The sequence below is a fragment of the Catharus ustulatus genome, chromosome 1 (genome assembly GCF_009819885.2).
Source record: "Catharus ustulatus isolate bCatUst1 chromosome 1, bCatUst1.pri.v2, whole genome shotgun sequence".
Classification (NCBI taxonomy): Eukaryota; Metazoa; Chordata; class Aves; order Passeriformes; family Turdidae; genus Catharus; species Catharus ustulatus.
The window spans coordinates 2423272-2442074 of NC_046221.1; the positions used below are offsets into that span (position 1 = coordinate 2423272).

Genomic DNA, 18803 nt, shown 5'->3' on the forward strand with positions numbered 1-18803 from the left:
GTATTGTCAAGAGAGAGCCTAACGACATGTTTAACCCAGGAAGCATCACTTGAAAGTAGATCTCAAACTCTGTTGCCCTTTCCGTGAAGAACCAGCAGCCACCATCGTGGAGAGGCTGAAGGACGTGGCCGCGTACGAAGGGGAAGACGCGGTGTTCGAGTGCAGGCTGTCCCGGGAAACAGCTCAGGATGCCCAGTGGTTCCTGGGGGATGTTCCCCTGCAATCCAACGAAATGAATGAGATCAGAGTGCAAGGGACACGGCACAGCTTGGTCTTGAGGAAGGTGACCCTGGAAGACTGTGGGTCCATCACTTTCAAAGTGGGGCAGCATTCGTCAGCAGCGCGGCTGAAGGTGGAAGGTGAGCAGCCCAGGAAGAGGGGTTGAGCAGGCACTGCTTTGACTGATGGAGAGGTGTATTTGGGATTAGGGAGCCTGGGAAATTTGGGGAGATTCTGCTAATCCAATTTAGCAAGTTAGAGAGATACACCTGAGTCAGTCACTCCAGTCGTTTTTATTGTACACGGAATGAAGATTAATATTAACATCCTTTGATGTTATTTGATATAATAATTACTATTAACATCCTTTGATTTCACTTGATATAATAATTAACATTAACGTCCTTTGAAGACCATCCAGCTATGGAGAGTGAAGAGTGTCAAGAATATGCTCTGGACTAATCTCCTACTTATGATGCTTTTAGATCACATTTACCAAGCAAAAAAAGTCTGAAATTTCTGAAAAACCTTTCTTTTAAGAACTATAGAATGATTTTTGGAAGATGGCCCATGCCAATGCCTTGTGCTGTTTGTTCCTCTTCGATCTGGTTCCAAATGTAACTACAGCCACCCAGCTGTGCCCTGGGGGTGATGCTGGGTGAGGATGCTGCAGCAGCGCTGGTCCCCTCTCCCCACAGCTGCCCCGGTCACTTTTGTGAAGGCTCTGCACAACCTGGAGCTGCAGGAGGGTGGCACTGCCCACCTGTCCTGCGAGGTGTCCAGTCCTGATGTCCCCGTGGAGTGGAAGAAAGGCTCATCTGTGATCCAGCCCAGCCACAAGTGCAGCATCCAGCAGGAGGGGAGGGTGCACACGCTGGTCATCCGCGACCTGAGCCGCGCCGACGCCGGCGAGTACAGCTGCCACACGGCTGCTGGCAAGACCACAGCCAGGCTGGAGGTCAAAGGTATGGCTTCTTCTGTGCCCAGCAATGGTGAGAGGAGGAAACATCGACTTTTAGAGCTCTCTACTACAAGAGAGATGCTGATCAGTGGAGCAAGTACTGCAGAATCCACCGAGTTTGTCAAGGGGCTGGAGCACCTGAAGTACATGGACAAACTCTGTCTTGATAGGATAAAGGATGATGGTTTTAACCAAAAGGGGGAAAATTTAGATTGGGTGTGAGAAAGAATTTTAAAATGAGGATGGTGGAGAGGCCCTGGCACAGGCTGCCCAGAGCAACTGTGGCTGCCCCTGGATCCCTGGAAGTGTCCAAAGCCAGGTTGGACATTGGGGTTTGGAGCAACCTGGGATGGTAGAAGGTGTCCCTGACTATGGCAGGGTTTGGAAAAAGATGATAATACCTTCTAATTTAAACCATTCTGGGCTCTAAGTATAAGCAGAGGCAAGGGCAGCTGTTTTTGATAACTGGGGAAGAGAAAGTGGAAGGGAGACCTCATTGCTCTTGCAGCTTCCTAGTGGAGATCTACAGAGGAGAGAGACAGAATGTTCTGGAGGGCTCAATAAGGAGATGACAGGCAACAAGTGCAAGCTGCAGTGAGAGAAATTCAGATTAGGAAAAACCCAACTTTTAACATGAAGGGGTGATCAGACATTGGAACTGAGATCCAGAGGAGTGGAGGAATCTCCATCCATGGGGTCTTCCAGAGATCCCTTCAAGCCTGGATTATTTTGTAATTGATCTCTGGCTGCAAGATCTGAAGCTTTGGATTGTAACCCAAGGTTTATATATTCCAATATTGCAATATATTATATATAGTAGTAATAATAATAATAATAATAACAATAATAAATAGATATATAAAATTCTATTTTGTATATTATTATATTATACCAGTCTACATATTCTAGATATTCTACATTCTAATATATGCTATATATTCTAATTTTCTGATATGCTCTATATATTCTAATATACATATATCTAGATATACACATGTGTATGTATATTTTATACTTTTATATATAATTGCATGTTCTTTGAGTGATTTTATCCCATTCCATGATTTTATTTCAAGGATGACCTTCAGTAATAATTGCTGAACTTAGCTGGGAATTCTTTGTGAAAAGAATTATTATTATTATTATTGCTCTATCCCAATTATTATTGAGATATGGGGAGAGAAATGTCACTGACATAGAAATAAATTTTTTCTTGCTAATTAACTCTCCTTCCTCCTCCTCCTCTCTGTAGGTTTGACTTTGGCACCCCTGTAAGCTCTCCTTAAGCACACCCAGCCAGAATTTTCCATGAATAGCTCTATGCACCCTTTTAACAATAAAACATTCTTCTATTTTCGCCTCACCCGCTATTTTCCCCCCTCTTTGCCTCACCCCGGTTGTCCAGGCCTGCCAGTGCTGTTCAGACAGTGGTTGAAGAACGAGGAGGTGGAGGAAGGGCGCACGGCCGTGCTGCGCTGCGAGCTGACGCGGCCCCACGCGCGCCTGGAGTGGCGCAAAGGGGACACGCGGCTGCAGCCCGGGGACAAGTACGAGATCCGCCAGGAGGGGACACGGGCTGAGCTCCTCATCTACGGGGCTGAGGCTGAGGATGCTGGAGAATACACCTGTGACTCCGGGGATCAGCAGACCACGGCTACGCTGCAGGTCAAAGGTAGGACGAGAATCATCCCGGCCAGGCTGGATGGGAGACCTGGTCTGTGGAAGGTTCCCTGCTCATGGCAGGGGGTTGTGGTGCCTTGGGTTTTAGCTTTTATGTTTTTCAGAATCTCTGCTGCTTAGTGTGTAACTCTGAAAGTTCATATTAGGTGTTAGGTCTCTTCACAGGGTAGTTTGACAAATCAATCCTTTCCCGGCTAGAGAATCAAGGACACCCAGTACCCAAAAAGCAAAAATAACAGCAAGGGAAAGGGGGCAAACCAGTTGGCTGATGCTTCATAGCCTGGGGCTGTGGTTGGACAATTAATCCCAATATGTAGATGAACCAAAACTTACGAAAGTGTAAAACTCGTGCCCAGGATCCATCTTGGATTTGATTTGGGTGTAGCCCCAGCCAGGCTCTTGCACTGCCCAAGGTGGATCCTTTCAAGAAATCCCAGTTTTATTCCTTCTACTCTATCTAGTCTCTGTTCCAAGTCAGCCTTTCCAGGCAACACTTGGAACTAGATCTTTAAGACCCTTTCAAATCCCCAAACCATTCTCTGATTTAGTTTGAAAAAGGCCTCTGAGATCACTGAGTCCAACCATTAACACAACACTGCCAAGTCCACCCCTAAACCCTGTCCCCAAGAGCCACATGCACGTGGAAATTTTATTGAGTTATCATTGTCAGTCTGTGAAATCAAACTGGAGTATTTCACCACACCAAGGACAAGTCCATTTTATATTGATCCATTGCATCTCTTAGTGCCTGAGCAGCCCATGAGTAGTGGCTCTTTGCCTTTCTTAGTGACTGTGTTTTTGGATTTTATACTTTTATTCTTTTCATATTAAGAATTCTCTAGCTTGGGATTTTACAGTTTTATTCATGTTGTACTAAGAATTCTATGGTTTTGGATTTTAGTTTTACTCAATTTGTGTTAAGAATTCTATTGCTTGGGATTTTTCAGTTTTATTAATTTTGTGCTAAGAATTCTATGTCTCTTAGATTAGATCACACCTGTAGATTGTGAGTTAAGTCACCACAACAAACTCCTGCTCAGAGCGTGTGGTTTTAGAGATTAAACACCCAAAATCTCATATGCCAGCTGAGGGAACTGGGGTTTTTAACGTAGAGAAGAGGAGGCTTGGGGGAGGTGTTATCACTCTCTGCAACTAACAACTGTAGTGAGGTAAAGGTTGGTCTATTTGGTCTATTTTCATAAGTAACAAGCAATAAGATGAGAGGAAATGGCCTCAAGTTGAACCAAGGGGGATTTATTAAGAAATAATTCTTCACTGAAAGGGTGACCAAGCATTGGCACAGACTGCCCAGAGAAGCAGTGAAGCCACCATCCCTGCAGATATTTAAAAGATGTGCAGATGTGACACTTGGGGATGTGATTTAGTGGTGGATTTGGCTGTTCTGGGTTAATGGCTGGACTTGACCTTAAAGGTTTTTCCCAACCTAAAGCGTTCTGACTCAGTGTTGTGATTGGTGGTGCTGTGCTCACACTGGGAACACTGAGTATGGCCATGTGAAGAATTTTAGAGGCCCTGCAACCTCTGGCAGCCCCTCATGGAGCAGCACTGGATATCTCTGCTCATTCCACGAGCTCATTCAACCAGCAGGCGAGCTGTGGTTGAGAAAGAAGGGAACAGCCCAGCTGGAGGAGCTACAAGCAGGCTGCTCACCTCTGAGCACTGTCACTGATGCAGTTGCTTCTCCACTGCAGTACTGCCAGTGCTGTTTAACAAAGAGCTGAAAAACGTAGAGGCTGAAGAAGGGGGAACGGCTGTTTTGCGCTGTGAGATCTCCAAGCCGGACGCTCCCGTTGAGTGGAGGAAAGGAGGGGTGGTGATTGAGCCCAGTGACAAGTACGAGCTGAAGCTGAAGGGCAGCGTAGCTGAGCTCGTCATCCATGGTGTAGAGCCTGATGACTGTGGGGATTATACCTGCAGCACTGGATACGAGATCACCACGGGGTCTGTGTACGTGCAAGGTAAGGTGGTGGCACGTGGTGGAAATGGTTTTCTGCCTGGATTTCTTACTCCAAAATCTTTGAGAGTAACTGGTCAAACAACTGAAAATCCATTCATTTCTCTCCTGATTCCAGTGAAGATATTAACACTCACTTCCAGGCTGGGGTTCAACCCATCTTTTTAAGTTAAACTAGTTTAAAGTACTGACCATACTGTGTTTCAGAACAGATGGTGGTACTGCTGAAAAACTTGGAGCAGTGGTCGTAAAAATACTGAAATTCTTGTTACAACGGATGGCAGCTTCTATCACTGTTGATAATCTTATTACTCTTTTAAAGCACTCAGTTGAACATCTAAATCTTTAAGTACCTCTCTGCCTCATACAACTTCTGCAGATGGTTGCAACACACAGGAGAGCCAGGCATGACCTGGGCAAGGAGTGGAGTTTCCTCCCAGTGAAATGTTTGCACACACTGCTCCTACAAGCAGTTTTTAACTCTCTTCAAGAAAATTTTAGTTCTTTTTTTCCCTTTGGATGAGCACTACAAGTTTAACTCTCCTGGCGCTGCCCTTGGGCTCGGGTTGGCCCTGCAGGGAGCGACTCGTGCGCGTTTGTTTTTGTTTTCCTTTGGCACCTTCTCTCGCTCTGTCACGCAGAGGAAGCAGCAGTGATAGTGTCTGGTTTAAGGAGCACAGACGTCTTTGTGGGCGAGTCAGCCACGTTCACCTGCGAGCTCTCGCACCCGGGCGTGAGGAATGTGCAGTGGTGGCTCGATGGGACCCCCCTCCACAACAACCTGGTGACGGAAATCTCCGAGCAGGACGGCAGGATCCACACCCTCACCCTCAATGACGTGGCGTGCCATGACTCGGGCACTGTCACCTTCAGAGCTGGGCCCCTTATCTCCTCAGCTAAATTATTGGTCAAAGGTATTTCCCTGTCAGCAAGAAACACGTGGCCACCTACGGACCTGCTCCATGTGCTGGTGCTTCTGCCTTCCAGGCTACCCTTACTAAATCCTTCATGGTTCTCCTGTGCCCTGCAGCCCTCCCACCCTTGCAAGGCACCACAGAATTATTCTGGGTACAACCACGCTGGTTTTGGCAGTGGTTCAGGTGAGGGGGGGTTGCAGGGTCAGGGCTGCTGCTTTCACCTGACCTCAAGGAAGAGATGAGCACAAACATCTGTGGTAGCACCTGATTTTATATCCCCACTTCAGCTTGGTTTTTTTCATAATACCACAGAATCTTGTAGAGGTGGTGATTCCCAAAATTACAACTGTGCTGCTCCACAGCTGGGATGCTGTGCTGAGCTCAGCATGTTCCCAGGACAGGATGTTGGGCCGTTCCTGGAAACCAACAGGTGTGTGACATTCCAGTAACACAGGTTCAAAATGCACCTCATTTTTGAAAGCTCATCCGTGAACTAGCAAATCTTTCTGGTCTGTTGAAAAAATATTTTTCCCATTTGGTAAGGGTAGCCAAAAGCTGCAAATAACACTGAGCTCCAGACTTGATAAAGCAAGCTCCTTCCCACCCAGTCCTTTTACAGCCATGGGGAAGATCTGTTATTTTTTTCAGGCAAAATTAAGGCTTATTCCCTGCTTGGAAAAGGGATATAAAGGATCTTTATTCAAATCTACTCCTGTGCTATAACTGGGCCATAACAGGAATGATCCACAGTATGGAATTTTAGTCAGTGGTTGATGTCTCCTCTGCATCATGTGTCCCTTGTAAATTCAGAAGATTTGGTTCTCTGCAAAGATAAAATAAGAAATCACTTCTTCATGATATGGAATGATGCAGTGACAACACAGTGCACAGACCCCACGAGTCCTGTGTCTGTTTGCATCCATTTCCAGAGACAGAACCTAGTTCTGAGATCTCCAGGCAAAAAATTCCAGCGGGCCTGAAACATCAATTAAAAATAAATGCAATGTTAGGTATTCTGCTCAGTGAAATATAAGGCTCCTGAGAAATTTCCATTTAATGGAATCACAGCGTTATTGATTTCAGAAGAAATCTCTGGAGGTCATCCAGTCCAACCCCACAGTGCATGCAGGTACACACATGTATGTGGATATTTTGTGCTCCCATCAAGCCAGGATTCCTGAATTGTAAACCTGAGTCATGGCAGCAGTATTTTCTAACCGGATTAGGATAACCCCAGTTACACTGAGGTCAGTAACACATGACTTCACAGGAAAGTGAAACACTTGTAAAATTCCAACCATCCTTGTATTGAAAATTTTTTACACTTTATTTTGTTCAGAGATTTAACCATAAATCTGTGATTGAAATATATTTCAGTCTACCCAGCCATCCATGACTTGCTGTTCACCAAGCTGACTTTGTTCCATGTTCCATTCTCCTGGTTTGAGGCATGTTGGCAATTGGATTTATTGTGTAACAAGGGAGACCTCAACTTTTCATGCTGGCCCTTCACAGCATCATTACCCTACTGGAACTGCATTCATTCCCTGACCCAGAGTGGTGCTTCACAGATGATGGGGAAGAATGGAAAAGGGTGAAGGAGCTGCTGCTGTTTTCTAGCTCCTCTGGGAGGTGAGAATTGCAGGTTCTGGGGCTCCTAAGTCCCAAAGGGCTCCTGAACAGGTGAACAGGGCTACCAAGGTCCTTGCCCTGCCCAACAGTGAGGGGACAGTGGAACCAGCACCTTCTGCAGTACCACAGGTGATATTTGCTGTGAGAAACACATTTCCACATCTTATGGAAGGGGATGGGGTCGTGCTCCCCAGCTGCACAGACACCTGCTGGTTTCTTCAGTCAGCAGAACATCTCCAAGCTCTTCCCTGGAGGCCTCCTCTCCATGAACACATGTGGCAGCCCCTTGGAATGGCAGAGGGAACCTTAGTGAGTGGGATCAAGCCTTGCAGCAAGTTTCCAAATGATGTTTGCAAAACTGCCCATGGTCTACCAGGAGCATCCCAAACCCTCAGCCTGCTGCAGCAGTTTCAACAGGAGCACTCCAGACAGATCCTGTGTGGGTTATTCCAGCTGGCTTGTCAGCAGAGCAGCTATTTGAAGAATGAGGACATCACAGAATCACAGGATGTCCTGAGCTGGAAGGACTCCTGAAGGATCCTCGTGTCCAGCTCCTGATGAGATCTCAGCTTTCTCTGACTATCATCTTTTTATATCCCTTTGTAGCCCTATCAATTTTTTGATGTTTCAAAGAAACTTCCATTTTCAGACTGCATTGATATTTTTCCTTTTGACCTGCACATTGCATGGTAGATGGATGGTCCAGTCTGACATCTCAGGAGGGACTCTTGGCTGCTTTGGAAGCTCACAGTATTTTAGGTCAGATATATCTATTGTGCCTTACAGCTGCCTCACAAGAAGCAGAACTAGTGTTCTAAAAGTGTTTTAAAGCAGCCTCATGGATCTTCTTCAGCTGTAAATCCAGCTGCTCTCAGCATTTTATGGGCTCTCAGTCTGAGATGTCAGTCTAGATAAAATACTGTAAAGGAAATCCTATTTGTTTTCTCCAAACAATGTGTCTGCTGCGGAGGAGAATTGCCAAAACAATATTAATCTGCTCCCGTGGAGTGCCCCTTTTTTGTCACAGCTGTCCTGGATATTTGCTCCTCATGTGATTTCTGACAGCCAAGACCACCCCAGGGCAGGAATGAGTGTCTGCATTTGAGGACTGTGTTTCTTTCTGATGAGTAGTTATGTTTTAGTCACACAGGAGCCTCCAGTAGAGTTTGTGGTGTTTTCCCATTGCTGTGTGAGGTTGAGAGTTGCAGGGAGCCACTCACTGCAGTCCTTGCTCCCCACATTCAGGAAGCAGAAGTGTTTCACATCCAGTGCTTCCCAGCCTGGAATATCTCAGAAACACTAAGCCAGCAGTCCAAACTCAGGACTGTTCCAGCACAAGCCTTAATTCCTGGTGGCCCATTTCCCAGTGTAATGGCCATGTTCTAATGCACCAGTCTGGCTTCCATCCTGCTTGATGCTGACACAGGCACGGACTAAACTGCTAATCCCCAGTGTGCCCAGCCACCCCCCTGCTTGCACTGTCACTCTGCTTGCTCCCCACGGGCTCTGTGCTTGGCAAAAACCCTCCAAGGTGTGATTTCCATGGGGATCCACTAATGCATGTCCTTCCTGACGTGTTGGTTAACAGATCCCACCATTGAAGTGGTCAGTCCCATGCAGGACATGACTGTTGATGAAGATGGCCCAGCAGAGTTCATATGCCAGTATTCTAGGCCAGTGCACGCCATCTGGAAGAAAAATGATCAGGAAATACATGCAGATGGGCAGCGAGTGATTATCGAGCAGGACTGGAATGTGAGCATGCTAAAAATTAACCCCACGGTCCCAGAAGACACTGGCATCTATTCTTGTGAAGCTGAAGGCATTAAAGTGATGGCTACACTTGATGTTCAAGGTGAGGTCTTCCAGCCAGAGAGGAAGACTACCGTGGGTTCCAAAGAAAAGAGGGAGAAAAATCATGGAAAGGCTTTGCAGTGAGGGACACATCAGATACCTGCTCTTGGTGTTCACTCCAGTACTGAAAATGAGGATAAAAATAGCTGAGGGCTAATGGGAATTGAATATGAAAGTGCAGCATTATCTTATTTCTAATTAGCACTCACTCATTACACCACTTGGCCATCCCACCCCTTGTGCAGTGAGCTGCAATGTCAGTGTGATGGGATGTGTCCTGCTGAACTGTAAAATCACAGGGGTAGTGTTGGTCCAAAGGAATAATGTGAATATTATTTTGCTGTTATCAAAACTCCATTTTATTTTGGAATTCCATTTTATTTTGCTGAGTAAATGAACTTGGTAATTTACCTATTTCAAACAGTGATTCCTCAGGAATTACCTCCACACTCATATTTGTGGAGAATCTGAGGAACAATATATACAAAAATTAACATAAAGTTAGGATTTTACATGGAAATTTCTTGGGGTTTTTTGCTGCATGTGGAATTCCTGGGTTTGGTTACCAAGTGAATTGGTGTGATCAGCAACAGCAGGTTCTGATTTCTGAATATTTATGGCTATTTTGCCTTCTTGCTGAACTGGAGTTGGTTGTTAGTGCAAAAGAACAGGGTGTTATTTATTATAATGTTTTCTACATTGATAAGCACTTTCCATTGTAGGGGTTTAAAAAGATTTTAATGAACATAATCTAAAAGGATCCCAGAGAAGATAGGGTTAGCAATTGGCTACTTTCCATGAAAAGGGAAACCAGCACTTCCAAAGTACACAGATAAACAGTTTGGGTTGTTTTAAAGAAAATTATATATCCTACAAGAAGAGTCTGCAACCCCCCACATTGTTCTCCATAAGTATGAATCTTATAAAATTCAGGGTTTTTTTGTAGTATTATGGAAGCTCAGAATAGTTTGGGTTGGAAAAGACCTTGAAGGTCATGCAGTTCCAATCCCCTGCCATGGTCAGGGACACCTTCCACTATCCCAGGTTGCTCCAAGCCCCATCCAAACTGACCTTGGACACCTCCAGGGATGGGGAGTCCACACACATCATCTCTGGGCACCTTGGAATTACTAATGAGTTCATAAATATGTAGTAGCTTTTGCTTTTTGGTATTTTTGTTTGTTTTTACCATTAAACAAATGGCTCAGTTTGGAGATTTTTAACATTTTATTTATTTTTAATATTTTCTTTTTGGCTGAGCACAGTTCCAGATGATCTGTAGAGATCTAAACAGGGATGTCTTGGGGTCTTGGTTCACAACACAAATCATGCTGACTGTTTTATGACATTTGTGTAAAATGTATTTACTCAACTGTGTGTCCCCACCCTTGTGCATGTCATTTGTCCCTGTAGCAGCACGAATTATACCCACATGCAACAGCCCACATTTAATTTGGCATCGAGCTAATTGTTCCTGTCCAGGTGCCAGCTGATGCATGACTGGAGTGTGGAGGTTTGTGCATGTTTCTGACCCCACAACTCACCACACAGCATGGGAAAATAAACCTAAATGTCACAGAACTTTTGCAATAATTCAGAAATTTACTATTTAAAGTAATCTTGACAGAGATTTTGACCTTCTGTGTGATTCCTAGAGGCAGAATTATCTCAGATAATCGTCACTATAGCTTTGCCAGCCATAATATTATCTTATATTTGCTTTGCAAGAAAAGTAGTAGGATTTTATCATAAGCTGTCAGTGGATTCACATCTCTCCAATCATGATGATAATTGTGATGTCTGGAAAATCTTTGGGAAACATTCCCTGTCACAGGACAAAAGGAATTTGGTTACACTTTATATTCCTGAACTATGCCTTCTATTGACTGTTGGCCTGATTCATACAAATATAACAATTTTTTTTCTTTATTTAAAAAAATCATGTTTTTTGAGGAAATCTGGGTGAAATGGTAGAGGTTATAGATGAAATGCTGGAGGCTCTATATCATTACTTTTAAGCTGTCTTTAAATCTTTGTATCATATTTTGTTAGAACGTGGTTGCAATCAACAATTGAACCTACAAGCGCAGTTTATCTCATTTTTCCATCAGCTTTGCAGCAGTGGGAATCATCCAGTGCTCCAAGATATATGGCCAAATAATTAATAATGTTAATTGTCCTTCTTTTCTAGCCAAGAACAGCATTGTGCAGGGCTTGGAGAACGTGGAGGCTGTGGAAGGAGGGGAAGCCCTGTTCGAGTGTTACCTCTCCAAACCTGAGACCTACAATTACAACTGGCTGATTGACGATGAACCTGCCAAAACCACAGAAAACACTGAGATGGTTTATTTTGAGAATGGACTCAGGCATATCCTGCTGCTGAAGAATTTAACTGCCCAGGACAGCTGCAGGGTGACTTTCATGTGCAGCGACGCGGTGACCTCAGCCTTCCTCACTGTGAAAGGTAACTCAGTGCTGGGGCAGGGGAAGTCTTCAGTTTTTGGTTGGAAAGGGGAAAGAAACCAGGAAAATATAGCACGTTGCATTTGTTGTTTGTCTCTTACCTAAATGTTCTGACCACACAATAAATCATAGAATCATTCAGGCTGGGAAATCTCTGAGGTCATCAAGTTCAACCTTTAACCCAACTGTGCCAAGCCCACCACTCACCCACAGAATCACAGAATGGATTTGGGTTGGAGGGGATCTTAAGGATCATCTAGTGCCACCCCTGCCATGGCAGGGACACCTTCCACCATTCCAGGCTGCTCCAAGCCCCATCCAACCTCACCTTGGACACTTCCAGGGATCCAGGGCCAGCCACAGCTTCTCTGGGTGCCCTCACAGGGAAAAATTTCTTCCTAATATCTCATGTAAACCAATTCTCTGCCCATCTGAATCCATTCCCCTTGTCCTGTCACTCCATGCTCTTGTAAAAAGTCCCTCCCCATCTCTCTTGTCGGCTCCCTTCACTGGAAGGTTCAAATTAGATCATCCCAAAGCCTTTTGGTTTCCCCTGAAAAACAAAAATCTGAAAAAATCCAATTCTCTCACCCCTAAATGGATGATGCTTTACAATTTCCTTTTTCTCTTGTTCTGTAGGATGTGACAGGGTTTGTAAGCAGGACCAGCTGGCACTGAGTTAGCAGCAAATGAATGTCTCAGAGCTGTCATAATTCTGATGAGTTTGGTTGTGTTTACAGGCATCAGGGCTTCAGAGAGGACGGTTTTATCAGCAACCATATTATCTCTGTGTCTTTTTGCTTTATGCTGTTGATGCCTAGAGAACTGGAACGGAGGCCAGACAGAGTTGAGAGGGATAAAATGGATATTTACTAAGGGACCTTCAAAAGCCACACCCTGGCACTACCAGTGCCACAGTTGTAAAAAAAAAAAAGGGGCTTGGTCATGAGAGCTCACATTTTTATAGGTTTTAGTCCATTTGCATGCAGGAGTCAATTGTCCAATTAATAACTCAAATAATGAAGTTTCATCTTCCTTGCTTGTCTGCTCTCCTCTTTTCACACTGTTCATGCTTAGGGCCTGAAGTTTGAAGAGATTGTCCTTGAGTCTCAGCTGCAATAGGATGTGTTTTGTCTTCACCACCCTGTGAAAAGATCCTGGTAATTCTTAATATAAAATTAAAAGCTGCACACCCAAGCAGAACAGAAAAAACTTAAGGCATCTATTTCCCTCCTTTTTTTTTTTTTTTTTTTTTAACTCCTATTACTGAAGGCTCCAGTGGGGACCAGAACCCCTTCGTGTACAAGAAAGTAAGAGTACAAAAGCAGAGATCAGTCCTCACTTATGGATTAGATGAGTCTTGGAGCAACTGGTGGAAGGTGTCCCTGCCCAAGGCAGGGGTGCAACAAAATGAGATTTAAAGTCCCTCCCAAACCAACCATTCTGTGATTCTAAACCTTCTATTCTGATAGTTACATAAACCTTTTAATGATCTCCTTGGTCTCCAAGGTCTGGCTGTTCAGAACTTCAGCACAGATATTCACAAAATCTCTGATTGTTTCTGTAACTGAGGGCTTGATCACTGGTTTTAATCTACAGGGTGGCGCCTGCAGTTCTTGCAGCCCCTCACGGATGTGGAAGTGGCTCTGGGGGAAAAAGCAACATTTAGCTGTGTCCTGAGTGAAGCTGTGCCAGTTAATGAAGTGGCCTGGTACAGTAATGACGTAGAGATCCAGTCAGGTGAGGACTGGGAGGTACAAGCAGATGGAAACAAGTACAAACTTATTCTGAAAAAAGCCCAGCTGCATCATTCTGGAGAAGTGACCTTTGCTTCCAGGGAGGCCATTTCCACAGCCAAGCTTTCTGTGATAGGTAAGTGTGTGTTGTTCCAGCCCAGGGGCACTCAAAATATCAAATTTTGGTATTGAGCTACAACACTGAATTTCCCAAACTTCATGCTGATTTTTTCCACTTTGCCTCACATGTCCCAGAATGGTTTTCTTAGGCTGAGAAGACACTACTGGCAACTTGTTCTTCAAACAGAATTAATCCACCTCATCAGAAGAAAAATGTATTAGGCTAGTGATGGTAGAGATGCTCCCCAACTCTCTTTAGCTGCAGTTTTTTGTAAAATGTAACATAAGCTCTAACAAAAATCAACGTTCTCAGAGTTCAACTTCACTCTTGGCAAATGTGGGCACAGGAGGGAGCTGAGCTAGTGTCCATGTGGGGAAATTACCCAGGACAGCAGAGGAATCTTTGGAATCTGCTAATCAGCTCAGGTGCAGGACAACCATTTTCCAGATTAATGAGTAGCATATTAAAACCTTCAAGTGGGGGACACCCATGAAGCACACACCTCCTGCTGCAAAGACACAAGAGTCAGTAGTTAAGCAGGGAAGATGATAATTCCCTAATTCCGTGGTGGAGCAGGCTGGATAAGGACATGTCAGTGTCCATTTTGGCACCCAGATCTGCCTCCTTCCCACAGTGGGACAGGTGGGTCACCCAGCAGTGGTCACACAGCACCATCCCAGTGATGGTTACGAAATAATTCAATGTATTTTAGCTGTAGCTGAGATGCTGGAGTCACTGGTGGACCATCTATCCTTTAAATGACTACAGACAGTTTCTGTCTAATGATTTCTGAGACTTAAGGGATCTGTCACACATTCCAGTCACTTCCACCACAATAATAACAAAAAAATCCAGAAGGATGTTTGATTTAAATCAGCTTTTTCTAATTTTAGGTACTTATATTTAATGAACTTCTAGATAAAAATAAAATACTCTTACTGCTGACAGATTTTTCTGTATGAAATCTAGCTGACAACGATTTTATGTTGAAAAGATTTTATGTTGTTCTTGTGGTGTCCAGAGTTAAAGATCTGGCTGTTGACCATCTTTGCCTTTAATTCTTTGGATTGGTATATTGTGACTGGTCATTTACAATGTAAATGGCTTGAACTCAAGACTGAAAGAATTATTTCTGTCCTTGAGGCCAAAATGTGTTGTAAGCAAGGAAAATTTTCCAGTGTACTGAGTATAGGGATTTGGATTAGATGATCCTCAAGGTTCCAACCCAAACCATTCTATGATCATGGACAGTAGGACACCAGATCATTGCCATTATATATGATTTATTTTTTTTGCCTGATGCTGTGGCATATACTGCAATTACACAGAAGTGGAATGACTCATTATTAAAATATTTTAGTTATTCTTTAGGATATAATAACTTGATTTCAATTAAAGCCAGGCAAAAAATAAACACAATCAAGGCTCAAACATGCTTGAAATTTTCAGCTAAATTCCTTGATGATACAGACTGTGTAGGGTTATCTTTATTTTGAGCTTGATGGGACAAAGGCAATACAAGACATTAATTACACGAGATGAGAGTTGGAAAATCAACATTTGTCATTGGCAGCACAGATCAGGGCAGACAAGGATAAATCAGTGGTGCCCAGGTACTCATGGTCAGGACTTTATGATGGCTTTACACTCAGCTTTACAACAGGAATACTCAGTCCATTGTGCTTGCTTCCTCATGGTTTGTAGAAGGCTGTTGGGTGTTTTGGGATGAAGAAAGCTGTTGGGTTTTTTTAGGATGAAGAAGACCCTTGGGTGTTTTAGGATGAAGAAGGCTCTTGGGTGTTTTTAGGATGAAGAAGGCTCTTGCTTGTTTTAGGATGTAGAAGACTCTTGGGTTTTTATAGGATGAAGAAGGCTCTTGGGGTTTTAGGATGAAGAAGGCTCTTGGGGTTTTAGGATGAAGAAGACCCTTGGGTGTTTTTAGGATGAAGAAGGCTGTTGGGTGTTTTAGGATGAAGAAGACTCTTGGGGTTTTAGGATGAAGAAGGCTCTTGGGTGTTTTAGGATGAAGAAAACTCTTGGGTGGTTTTAGGATGAAGAGGGCCCTTGGGTGTTTTAGGATGAAGAAAGCTCTTGGGTGTTTTAGGATGAAGAAAGCTCTTGGGTATTTTTAGGATGAAGAAAACTCTTGGGTGTTTTTAGGATGAAGAGGTCCCTTGGGTGTTTTAGGATGAAGAAAGCTCTTGGGTGTTTTTAGGATGAAGAAGGCTCTTAGGTGTTTTAGGATGAAGAAGACCCTTGGATGTTTTTAGGATGAAGAAGGCTCTTGGGTGTTTTAGAATGCAGAAGACCCTTGGGTGTTTTAGTATGTAGAAGACTCTTGGGTGTTCTAGGATGAAGAAGGTCCTTGGGTGTTTTGGGATGGAGTGTTGCTGCTCCCATCATACATCACAGCACCTCTGTTGTGCCCCCAGCCCTCCCTGAGCCACCTGAAGAGCCACAAGTCCTGAGGCAGAGCAGCCACTCTGTCACTCTGTCTTGGCACAAACCGCCGGGTGACGGTGGCCAGCACATCCTGGGCTACAAGGTGGAGAGGAAAATCCCAGGAGTTGGCTGGCAGTCCTGCAGCGAGGGCCTCATCCAGAACACGGAGTTCACCGTGGAAGGGCTGGCCCCAGGGGAGCCCTACAGATTCCGGGTGTCGGCCACAAACGCAGCTGGGGCCAGCGAGGCGGTGCACTTCCCCCAGATGGTGAAGTTAGGTGAGGATGGACACACGCCCCAGGGAGGACTGCAAGCTCCTGCAGAGCCTGCATTTTGCATGGCATGCCTGCTTCACCCACTCCAGGCATCTCCCAGTGCAGTATCTGTCAGTGCTTGGCTGCCAACACAATAGAGGAGGAAGAGGTTGGGATAAAAAAGTTGTTCTGGGCTGCTGTGAACAAAAACTGCTGTGTTTTTAGCACTGATTTCCTCCAAACTGCATCCAGCAGGCTGCACTGCATCATCCATGTGCTGGCCTGTCACCGTGGGTCTCTGGAACTGCATCCATGTGTTGGTCAGTCACCAGGAATGTCTTTTCTGGTGGAGCTAGGATGGAATGAGTGAAAAAGGGCATGCTGGAATGTGTTTGGGGTAACCAAGACCGTGACTGTGGGTGGGAAGCGTTGTCTTCTTCACCCATCTTTCTCTTTTTTTGTTTTTTTTTAATGTGTCTTTTTCAAGAATCCCCACAAAGAAATGCTGGAGAACACAGTTTCTTGCTGTATGATGGTGAAACTTTGGAAGCTACAGTGGGATGGGGAGTCTCTCAGTCTTTCTTTTCTTGCAACTCTTTCTCTGGTATCGCTGACCTAAATTCCTCAAAATAGTATTATGATTAAAAAATATTCTTTTGCTTAAGGTTCAGGCCCACAATGACATTTTTTTGCAGCAATAACTGCTGCCAGTGCTGGAACCTGATGACTCTGCAGATGCTGACTTTGTCAACAACAGTTGGGCAGCAATCCTCTTACCCTGGTGAATTGTGCAGAGAGGAAGGTAACCTTGAGGGATGTGCTGCTTTTGGGAGCCCAGCACTGTCTTTTACATCCCCGTCAGCATCTCTGAGTTTAATGTCATTTTCTTCAAGTTATCATAGTTGTAAAAACAACATTCCATTGGGAGACTCCTTCCAAAGCAAAGAAGATGCAGAGAATTTTTGGTTTTAAATTACTTATGTTTTTTGATAATTTTTACTCTTCCTAAGATAGCATAAATATATATCTTATTTTTTTATTTATTTCAAGGCATTGATGAATGCCTCATTGAATAATCTCTTTTCATACTATTTATTGTTTCTTTTTTGGTCTCACATCACAACTCCTTCCCTTCAAACCATTTAAGACCTAGAAAACTGTAGAACTTTTATGCTGGTGATGGGTAAATGAAGACCAGCAAACAAACACAAGAATGTGGAAAATGCAACCACTTCTGCATGTATATGTTTGGATGGAGCTGGTTTAAGCACTGGGAGAGCTTGGAAAGTTGTTTTGATGTTATCTTTGGAAGTGCACACTTTGGATGCTGCCAGTAATTTTTTTTCCTTTGGTTGTCTACAACAGCTGAAAAATCTGTAAATTATGGATGGAATGCTTGTGTATTTTATGGAGTGGAGTGCCATAAAGCCAGATGACAATTTGTCCTTTGTGTTAATTCACTTTATTTTTGTAATTGCAGAGCCTCCAGTTACAGTCACCCAACCTTTGGTGGGAGGATCTGTCTCGGAGGGAGGGCTGGCTCGCCTGGAGTGCACATTATCAAGTAAACCCGAGGAGAAAGTGACTTGGTTCAAGGGAAAAGAGCAAATAAAAGCTGGAGGGAGATACGAGATCCTCTCTGATGGAGCAAAGCAGATCCTCGTCATCCGTGGATTTAAAGCTGAGGATCAGGACAGCTACACCTGCATGGCTTCTCCAGAAGTGAAATCTGTTGCCAGCCTGTGTCTCGAAGGTATGGAGTGGGCAATGCTGGGGTGTAAAATCAGGTCTGGTATGGACATCCAGGGGCATCTCCACAGCTTGGACTGGAATTAATTTTCTTTTACAAGCTGTGATAACAATCCAAAAGGAATTGTTATTTTCCTGTTTGGCATTGCCCAGTATGTTCCTGCATCCCAAATTGTTTTGAGTAACTCAGAGCAGAGTTTCTGGAAACAGGTAGCTAAGTTGTGACTATTGTCTCTCCACGAGTTTTTTGTGCCTTTTGAGATGCTTCAGGGTTTTCTGTGGATATCCCAGACAACCTGGAGCATCTCAAAAGGGACTGGGCAACAGGTAGAGGCATGTGAATGTGTCCCAGACACCTCCAGACTCAGGCACATCTAACCAAGCAGGTGTGTCCATGTGAGATGGGAGTCTCAGCTCCCAGCACAGCCCCTGGAGATCTGTTCAGGACAGACAGGGAAGCCCTGGGAGATAGGATAAGCCTGGATAGCTTTCCAGGCTCCACTGGCAGTCTTAACAACCAGTTCATCAACTGCAACCTTTAAAAGGGCAGAAATCTATTTATTGGGTTCAAATGTGCAAGGAATTTAAAAAAAAAAAAAAACGTTTTTTGGGTAAAGTTGTAAGTGCATGTGTAGAATCACAGGATTTCTGAGGTTGGACAAACCTTCTGAAGATGATGTGGTCCATCGTCCTCCTCAAAGAATGGTCAGCTAGGACAAGTTCACCAGGACCAGATTCAGTAATATCAACTTCCCAGAGAGGGTGTGAAGTCTCCTTCTCTGGAGATATTCAGAATCCAT

General features: G+C 44.3%; 1 protein-coding gene across 1 annotated transcript in view; it reads left to right on the forward strand.

Annotated features, from left to right (window-relative positions):
• OBSCN (obscurin, cytoskeletal calmodulin and titin-interacting RhoGEF) overlaps window positions 1-18803 on the forward strand; it is a 165378-nt gene that overhangs the window by 84304 nt on the left and 62271 nt on the right. Inside the window, exons 56-65 of the mRNA XM_033070065.1 lie at window positions 90-359; window positions 918-1184; window positions 2586-2852; window positions 4573-4839; window positions 5477-5749; window positions 8973-9239; window positions 11430-11702; window positions 13301-13573; window positions 15991-16278; window positions 17735-18007. Coding sequence (XP_032925956.1) covers window positions 90-359; window positions 918-1184; window positions 2586-2852; window positions 4573-4839; window positions 5477-5749; window positions 8973-9239; window positions 11430-11702; window positions 13301-13573; window positions 15991-16278; window positions 17735-18007 — 2718 coding nt within the window. The remainder of the gene's footprint in view (window positions 1-89; window positions 360-917; window positions 1185-2585; window positions 2853-4572; window positions 4840-5476; window positions 5750-8972; window positions 9240-11429; window positions 11703-13300; window positions 13574-15990; window positions 16279-17734; window positions 18008-18803) is intronic.